At 57.2% G+C, this 9,258-nt stretch overlaps 1 protein-coding gene across 1 annotated transcript in view; it reads right to left on the bottom strand.

Annotated features, from left to right (window-relative positions):
• Window positions 1-9,258, bottom strand: part of PBX1 (pre-B-cell leukemia homeobox 1) — a 239,678-nt gene that overhangs the window by 18,970 nt on the left and 211,450 nt on the right. The window contains exons 8-9 of the mRNA XM_014528521.1: window positions 7,552-7,711; window positions 858-1,083 (exon numbers count right to left, since the gene is read on the bottom strand). Of these exons, the coding sequence (XP_014384007.1) occupies window positions 858-1,083; window positions 7,552-7,711 (386 nt within the window). The remainder of the gene's footprint in view (window positions 1-857; window positions 1,084-7,551; window positions 7,712-9,258) is intronic.

Below are 9,258 nucleotides of genomic sequence, written 5' to 3'. Positions count from 1 at the left end.
GACAGGAATACGGTAACAGAAAGGGGGCCCCACTGAGCTTCCAGGAAGCTGCATGAGGCGGTGGGGGGGGCACCACGGGAGAGGGAGGACTGCCCCCCACATCTCCGTGCAGCTTCTCCCCGGCTGGTGTCCCATAGAGGGCACCCGGCCAGCCACCGCCCGAGAGCAGGTGTGGCTGGCACGCATCTGTCTGGGGACACATGATGGCCAGCGCTGTGACCTGGCCAAAGTGTGACTGTATCTCCTCACTCGTGACCCAGGCACTTCCTGAGTGAGGGCTGGAGCGCCGGCCCGCGGTCTATTCTGGGCACGTCGTGCTTCCTGGCCACGTGCCGATGACACCGGTGGGCGTGGCTGGTAAAGTCTGGGCAGTTCTGACCCAGAGCCCCCCACCGCCCCTCGCTCATCAGGGATGGGAGGGTGAGCTGCCCGGGACCCTGGGCTACACCACACGCTTCACTTTCGCTTCCCAGCATGGACTTGGACTCAGCACCAGAACGGGTCCCTGGACCCGCAGGAAGGCTGGGCGACGGGCTCGGTCAGCCGGCAGGGTCTCCCGAGCTTCACGTGGAAGCAGGAGACGCTCAGCGCCTGCCTCCCAGGACTCACCTCCGTGTCGGTCAGATACCGAGTGGAAACCCGGAGTGAGAGGGAGACCGGAGAGCGAGCCGATGCCCGAGCAGCCCCTCCGTCCCGGGCAGTGAGCACAGAGCGCTGACTCCCCTCGCTCCTGCCCCGCCTTCCCAGTGCGACTGACAAGCCAGAGCCAAATGCATTCACCAAGTGTGGACGAGATTCCCCCCGACAATGGTTGTCTGTTTCGGTTTGGTTTGGTTGTTGCTAAGGTTTGTTGCTACGTGTCCCTCTTTCTGGACAGAAGCGGGAAGTGCCAACACGTCCAGGAAGTGCCCACACGACCGAGGGCTCTGGGCTCCAGGTGCCCCCTGCCGGCACAGTGGCTGGTCCCTACCTGTGACTGCACGTTGGCTCCAACCTGGGCCCCTTGGTAAGAATCCCCATTGAGTGACTGCACGCTCATGAACAAATCTCCAGAGTTTGACATGTTAAAAGAGCTGGAAGAACCTGGAAAGGAAAGGATGAGGCACCTGAATCACAGAAAGGAAAAGGCTCCGCCCGCAACTGACAGCGAGAGGAAGAGCAACATGCAAAGCAACCCCCAAACGAAACTGCACCCAAACCCCTCCCACGCCTGGTTAGTAGCATGGAGAACAGAGCAGACAGAGGTGCAGGGGTCCTCGTGCGGCGGAGCCACAGTGGGCAGGCGCCCCAGGCCGGGCCCCGTAGCAGCTCCCAGCTGGGGGAGGGGCCGGACATTCTTGTCCACTCATCTGGGGCAGTCCGCCTGGGTCAGGGGCAGTCTCCAGGCCTAAGGCCTCTCTCCCCGCCTCTGGGGTCTAGGGTTAGCCAGGGGACCGCACGCGGGAAAACGTGGGCTGGTCCACACCACGTTCGCCCCCGTCTGGAGCACACGAGCTGGGCAGCTGCACCCGAATACGCGGCTGTCGGCCCACCTGCCTGCACTGGGCAGCGCGGGGAGGGGTGCGTGAAGCAGTGCCCTCGCGGGCTGGACCCAGGTGTGACTCCACTGACATTGCTGATTTCTAGAAAGCAGGTGAAGTTCCTTGCTGGGTGGCAAACAGCCCAAGAAGCCTCCGGGGTGGGGAAAACGTGTGAGAATGAGCTACCCTCCCCTGCTACCTGCCGCTATGGAGGAAGAGGAAGCAGGGTTAATGGGCCAGGAACGGGCGAGCATGCGTGAGTATGGAGTGCTGATAACAATAGTAATAATAGCACAGGGCCCGCAGGGGCGCAGTAAGCATCTGCCCAGAGATGGAGCCTTTCCCCGGAGTTTGCCTGGAGGTCCATCCTGGCCCCACCCCGGCTCCCCTGGGAAAAGCTACCCTCACAACCTAAATACCAGGTGTGGGAAGCTTAGGATTACTCTGAAGGCAGCGTGCAGCTCAGCGCATTAGGAAAGGAAGCCCGACGTGCAAGGTGTGGTTAAGTCATGACGTTAGCCTGGAAGAGGAGACGCAGGGCCAGGTCCTTCCACTCTGTCCTTTCCAGCCAGACGCTCTGGAGTCGCCCAACAAGGATTCCTGCCTGAGCTCGGGCTCCTTCCTGGCTCTGCAGGAGCGACCTGCCTCCCGCAGGAGGGCCCGCCACGCGGGGCGGGGCTCCGGTTCTCTCCTGGAGGAGGCCTTCTAGCAGTGCCTCCTACGCTAACTAGCCGTCCTCGCCTCACGCTTCAAGAGCCATGAGAGGAAGCGAGGTGAGCTGAGCACGACCCGCCTGGGACAGCCTCGAGATGGAAAGAGCGTCTCTCTGGGCTTCCGGACGCTCCTCGACACGCAAGGACCCAGCTATTTTGCTGCATGAACTGAGCTCGCGCTCGCTCCCTTCTGGTGGGAAACAGGGAGTTCCTTCTTTGGGGGTGGGCGCCCCGACACTGCCTGGAGAACACTGGCCTTGCCACAGCTCTGCACACACCCTGTGTCGTCTGGCACGTTTCTCTGTGTAGCTCGTCCCAAAGAAATGAGAAAAGATGGGTCTTAGGCAAAATAGGCAACACAGGCCCAAGGTCTGTGCAGTTCCGGCTCTGGCTCCCAACTGGGCTGATGCCCAGGGCCCCAGTCAGCCTCCCGGTGACCTGTCACTCCCAGGCCTCCATGCCCTCGTTATTTCCCTCTTGAATCTTCCTTTTAATCCCAGAAATAGAAGCAAAATAATGAAAGCCACTTTGCCGTAAGTGTGACAACATGCACTCCCATGCCAATGCCATCAGCACCCACGACCAGCCGCTCTGAGAACCAACTGGAGTCGCTCACAGGCTCTCGGCACTCCCGGGAGCGCGCAGTCTGAGCGCGGGGGCGCGACCCTTCCCAGTCAAATAGCAGGAACACTACCCTCCAGATGCTGGCTGGTGGCACACACACCGAGAACCGGGAGAACCCCAAGGCGTACCCAACGCCAGGGCATGTGGCATCCCTGACCACGAAGGCCGGGATGTGCCAGTTACAAGGTTATGCCGCCATCAACACACATGATGTCAGAAATATACGAGCACAGAGTAATGGTAACTGTGCCCGGGCCTCACGGACACAGAGAGGACGGGCGCAGGGCAAGGGCTGGGAGCGGTAACTGCCGGCTCCCGTGTGCGGGGCTGTCTCCTGCACGCGGGCAACACAACCAGGGCTCCTGACCCTGATGTGTATCTGGAGGCGGCGACTGCACTCCGGGACAGAAGGTCACACCACCATCTAAGCAACCGAAGACAGGTCCTTCCTCCTGCGCGGGAGCCCGGAGGGAGCAGGAGGGGCACAGCTCACAGGCCGGCTCCGCGGTGCCGTGGCCTTCCCATTCCACGGAAGCATCTGCTTGTCAGTCACAGGGACCTTACCTGTGGGCGGCGGTAACATCACCACCAATTAGTCCAGCAGCTGCGCACGTGCTGGCCAGCCCACAGGCTCAGACTGGACTTGGGGAGGGGCGGGGTTCCAGCTGCCACCCCGACATCCGGGGCTCGTATGGAGCTACACTGCCTGAAGGAGACCGAGAGGGAGCCTGGGTCCCCGTGGGCGCCACACGTTGGCGCAGGCAGACGTGTGAGTGCAGGGGTCCCGGAGACTGCACGTCTAGAGTCTTCAGGACACGTACATTTGTGCAGGAAAAAGAAAACCAATCGACTTCATCACCCAAAAAAGAGAATGCTAATGATGAAATCGCCATGCTGCACGGGGTTTCCGGCCCCGGCACCGCTGTCCTCTTGGCCCCAGTCTTCCGGTGGGAACGTGTTACGGACTTGTACGGCGGAATGATCACCCACGTGCCTGGCCTCTCCACCCTCCCAAACGGGGGCAGCGCCAAGTGCCTGCAGACAGTCCCGCGTGTCCCTGGGACGCAAGCTCCCTGCTGAGCGTGGTGACAGGATAGACGTGCTGTCCTCCCGGAGGAGCTCAGCGTGGGGAGGAGCCCTGCGCGTTCTCTCCACTGCGTCTGTGTGAAGTAGCGGCAGGGAGGTCGGCCTCTGTTTGCAGACAGAGGAGGGGCCGCCCGTCAGGCCCCACACCAGGGGCGGCTCGAGGAAGGCTGAGTGTCTCCGCCGGCCTCTCTGTTCTCCATGCCTCCTCCTCCTCCCAATTAGAACTCCCTGCTACTTCCTGCTCAGGGGAAAGGTTTTCTGGCTGCTGGGAACCCCACGGCAGGTGTGGGTGGAGGTTCTGAGCCCCAGTTCCGAGAGGCTGTGTTGTTCTCCACTGAGACGTGAAGGGGAGGAACACAAGAAGCGAGGACACAACAGAACCACCAACTGGGCAGAGTCTTCCACTTGGTCTTGGAACACAAATGACAAGGGTTCCGGGGGTTCCTGGGCCTGCCAGTCACCCTCCCTGGGCTCGTGGCCTTCTCTCAGGGAGCCAGGGTCCAGGCTTTGATGTGACAATCCTCCACCAACCCCCAAAGCACCAGCCTCCTATTTCCGGGTGGAATGCGAACATGAACCAGGGCTCCTACTAAGTAAACGGGGCCAGAGGGCGGCCTGCCACATGGGGCCTGCCGCTGAGCAGAAAGGCTGACACCTGGGCGTGCCTCGCTGGTCACAGATCCGGATCCCATGCTAATGTCGGTGCTGCCACCGTGGACACAGGCAAAGCACAGCCCATTTCTTCTCTCCTGGATGCGATAACATCCTCCAAGCTTCCCAGAAGACGATCTACCTCCCCAAAGGGCCCCCTTTATCCAGAGATCAACGCTTCCTGTGATCTCATCAACCATGAGTCGTGGGGACTGTCCCTCAAGGTCTTCCCAGAAGAATTTTGGACCCAGGGCTGTAATTATTACTTCAATGGGCCCCATTTTTGCATTCTGTTTTTGTTTTACATTTTCTTTCTTCCTTCTATTCTTCCTCTTTGCTGCATCCATGTTGCCAACTCTGCTGGTACAAAATATGACATTTGCCAAGCATGCTCACTAATCTCTAGATGCTCACTAATCCGCCCCAGGTCCCAGTTTTAAGTGATCTTTATGAAATATACTTAAGGAAACAGACGTGCATCTGTCAGCCAACAGGGATACTCAGAAGCGGCTGCATAGCAGGAGGAAGAGCAGCTCTGGAGGGAGCCTCGGGGAGCCGTGCTGGCCCGGCGGCCTCCTTGCAGGAGGAACGCGGATTTGCAGCGAGCAAACCTCCGACACCGCTGCCGCCTCGACAGGGACCAGAACGCTCCAGGGTTCCGGAGCAGGAGCTTCCAACTCAGCCAAACACAGTTCCAGATTCCCTTTTGTTTAAACCTGGCGTCTGCTTTCACGGTCACTTATGCTTTAGACTCATCGCAGAGCTGACACAGCATTAGAAACAGCCTGTGACGGCTCGGCCACGTCCGCGTTCTGCCTTGCCCTGTGGGCGATGTGGGCTGCTCGGAGAGCCCAAGAGCGCAGACAAGCCGCCCGTGTCTCCTGTTGACGCGTGTCCTTTAGGAGTCCCGCTGCTGCACACACCGCACATTCCCTTTTCTCTGCTTTAGAGAAAGCGCACGCAGGGCTCCTCTACACGTTATTTCCAACGACTTCAGAACAACTGGAGGGCTTGGCTCAGGTTTCCTGAAATCATTCACTTTGTGCTCAGAATAGTCACATGAAGTTGGAGCCACCAGAAACACTTCTCAGGAAACTGTAATCAGTGACATTCCGAGAAGCCAGAGGCTCCTCCCACCCAGGCAGGGGTTCGTGCTGCCTGCTCTCTCTTCCCTCCCTCAGGGAGGAGGAAAAGTCACGGAGTAGTGATGAGGGGAGTCTGCAGGGCCTGTCCGTCCGAGGACGCGCCATGAATCACGCCACCATCTGCGGGGCAGATCTACGGGAGAGGAAAGCCGTTTCCACCTCTGCTTTGCGTTATGATAACCTTTGTGGAGTGCGGAGTGCGCTTTGCTGACAAACTGTCCTTCTCCCAAAGAGGCCTCGAACCGCCTGCTCGCGGTGCACGCCCACCGGGTCGCTGGGTCTGACACGCTCCATCACGGGCCAGTGGGGCAGGAGGAAGCTCTGGTTCTTAACCTGTTGGCCTCGATCCTCAGTCTTACACCACAACGGGGAGAAGGAAACACACAGAACCTCCACAGCACGTACGCTCCGCGCCCCCTCCTGGGGTGCTGGGAGAAACAGCTGGGCAGATGCTGTGCCTCCCCACGCCAGTCTGCAGAGCCCAGGTCCCTCCATAGTGGGTTCCGTTTAAAGAAAGGGCATGGCCCCGAGATGTGGAGAACCTTATGGCAATAGATCTGTGCGTCCAGGGGCCTCCTGTCTCCAAGAACAACCGCCACAGCTGGGAGGGGACCTTAGTGGACAAGCAAGCTTTGGAGTCAGAGATACCATGTGCCCCCAGAAAGGCTGGGCGTTAGATTTTCAATATTAAGAGCTCACATATTTAAATGTGCGACTCTTTAAAATTGGAGGCATCGATTTTCTCACATGTGCACCCCCAGCCATGGGGTAAACTGTCATAATCTAAGGTCAAATTCATTTCATTAGGAAAATTTCTGGTTTTTCCCTTAGGGAAAAAGCACCAACATATCCTCCACAGCACACAAACACTAAGGTTACAGTTTATGCATTCTGACTATGTTTTCTCCGCAGGGGCAAGTGCAGACTGGATGAGAGACAGCACACCCCAAAATGTAAGTTGTGAGCCTAAACTCTGGTGCATAAAACCAGGAACACAGCACAGGACTGAGCATAACGTGAAGACTGAAACCTGAATCATCTGAATCAATGACTGGCAATTTCCTTTTGTAGTTTACATATAGAAACCCAACAAAACAAAATGGCAAAGAATAACAACTATCAGAAGTATAGAGATATTACAGTCTGACTTTGCAGAACCGAACACCCACTGAGATGTTGGCTGGAAGAGTGAATATTCACACGTGGAGCCGTGCTCGTAGGTGACCCAGCCAGTATGTGATGCAGCAAAGGGACAAGTGTCAAGTTCCATGAAACAGACCCAGGGCTAAGACCCGGGACCATGTCCACGTACCCACGTAGCCATCGAGCTTCCTCCCAGCATCTCTGAAGGGAGAACGTGGCGTCACCTCCTCAAAACCAACCGATTTACCTTAAACCAGAGGTCCTCAAACTTTTTAAACAGGGGGCCAGTTCACTGTCCCTCAGACATTCCACACATGCGCACTGCGGGCCCGGGTCGAGTCGGCTGCTAAGCAGGACAGTCAGCAGCGGCAAAAACACCCAGTGGGCCGGATAAATGTTTTTGGCCGGCCGCATGTGGCCCGCGGGCCGTAGTTTGAGGACCCCTGCCTTAAACAGACACACCTGTGCTCACCTCCAGGCAAGCCCTTCGTGAAAACAGCGGAACACATCACTCTTTGGAAATGAAAGGGAAACCCCTCAGGGGCACTGACACCAAAGGACACGCAGATTCATAAACCGAGAAACCTGAAGGTTTGAAGGAAACCCCGATGCAGAAAAAGCAAGTATAAACACGGAGCCCAGTCCCCCCAAATCAAAGAGGAAACTAACCAGCCGAGTTGGGAGTTGAGGGTGAGTTAGCCTGGCTTCCGTGGGCTGACACATTGGTGGCAGTGACAGCCGTTTTGGCAGCATAAATATTGGCTTCCTCTTGAAATTTACCTATGTTCTTCTTGTACCGGATTCGCTTATTTCCAAACCAGTTTGATACCTAGAGCGTGTGAGAGAAGAGGAGAAGGTTAGCATTTCCTCCTCCACACAGGGCCATTGTGAGGGGGAGGGGAAGCCGAAGAGGTGGGTGGGGGGATTCTCCAGCTAAGATTTCACAACCTTGAGGAAAAGGTCTGAAGTTAGAGTCGAAAGCAGCAACGGTATAACACGAGACTCTCTCGCTGAACAACACAATTCACACAACCACAGCGACAAAACCCCCAGAAGGAGCCACTCTTTAAACCAGGACCCTCTCAGGCCGGGCAAGCGTCGGGAATTTGCTGACCTGTTAAGTATGACATTAAAACAAAATGCTTTTAAAAAATAAGTGTAGTTTTGGCCCTGGCTGGTGTGGCTCAGTTGGTTGAGCGTGTCTTGGGCACTGAGAGGTCGCCGGTTGGATTCCTGGTTAGGGTACATGCCTGGGTTTGGGGCTCCATCTCCAGTAGGGGGCAACTGATCAATGATTCTCTCATCAATGTTTCTCTCTCTCTCTCTCTCTAAAATAAAATAAAAACATATTTTTAAAAAATTGAAATAAAATAAAGAACAATGAGTGCAGTGTTGGCAAGAATTTTCTTTGTCATAGCAATGCTCAGGCTGACTTTGGGCAGTAAACATACACTGACCTTTAAATATCCATGTAAATCTAGGTCAACAATGATGGGTTAAATGCAGACTCTTCGGGGTTAGGTAACTTTCATGTGGACTGGATGCTTAGCCGTGGTGCTAAGACCGTGTCAGCATCCGTGGGGTCAGGCCCACAGGCTTCGCTGTGTGTGCCAGGCCCGCCCGCTCGACCTGGGGAGAAACTGGGGCTCCAGGCTCCCGCGTGCAAGCCAACACTCAGAATAAGCCTGGTTTCCGTTCGCTGTGAATTCAGTCCCTTGGCGAGGCTCACAGCAGCTGTCCCGGCCTCTGCCAGACACAATTGGGGCAGCGCCCGCGAGCCTCCCTCCCCGATCCCGGCCTAGGAAGGCGCGTGTATGCCCCAGATTCCAGATGTGGCTTAGCACTAAAATGCCGGGGCTTACGTAACACAAAGCGGACTCTGAGCCTGGCGGGGGCGGGCAGTGCTCCTGCCCCTCGGCACACACCGCGTCTGTGCCGAAGGCGGACAAAGGGAATTCTTGCAAACGACACTGACTTTAGAATACGTGGGGACAGTTCCCTTCTAGGGGTGAACAGCCGAACGGGAGGGAAGGTGCCAGCTCCGTCTGGAATGCCTGGTGGCCCACCAGGGGCTGTCGCACGCCCTGGGCAACACATAGAACCCGTGTCTCATTAATGACCTCACTGCTCAGCATCATGGCCTGAGGTCTGACAGGCAGTCCCGGGCCGGTGGAGCCCTAGCTCCTCTGGAGAGACTCGGAGGGCGCAGTGAACCTGTGACACCCCCAGAGCCTGTGGGCACAGCATGGAGAGTCCCCGTGAAGCTGGCACTCCGGGGGAGCAGGTATGTCTGCGGCCGTGAACGTGGACGAGGTCCCTGAGCATGCAGAACAGTGCTCGCCAAGCCAAGGGCATGGAGAGCTGCTGAAACAGACT

Source organism: Myotis brandtii, unplaced genomic scaffold (assembly GCF_000412655.1).
Source record: "Myotis brandtii unplaced genomic scaffold, ASM41265v1 scaffold64, whole genome shotgun sequence".
In the NCBI taxonomy this organism is placed as follows: Eukaryota; Metazoa; Chordata; class Mammalia; order Chiroptera; family Vespertilionidae; genus Myotis; species Myotis brandtii.
Note: the sequence above shows the minus strand (reverse complement) of the source record. Positions and strands in the feature narration are given on the sequence as shown.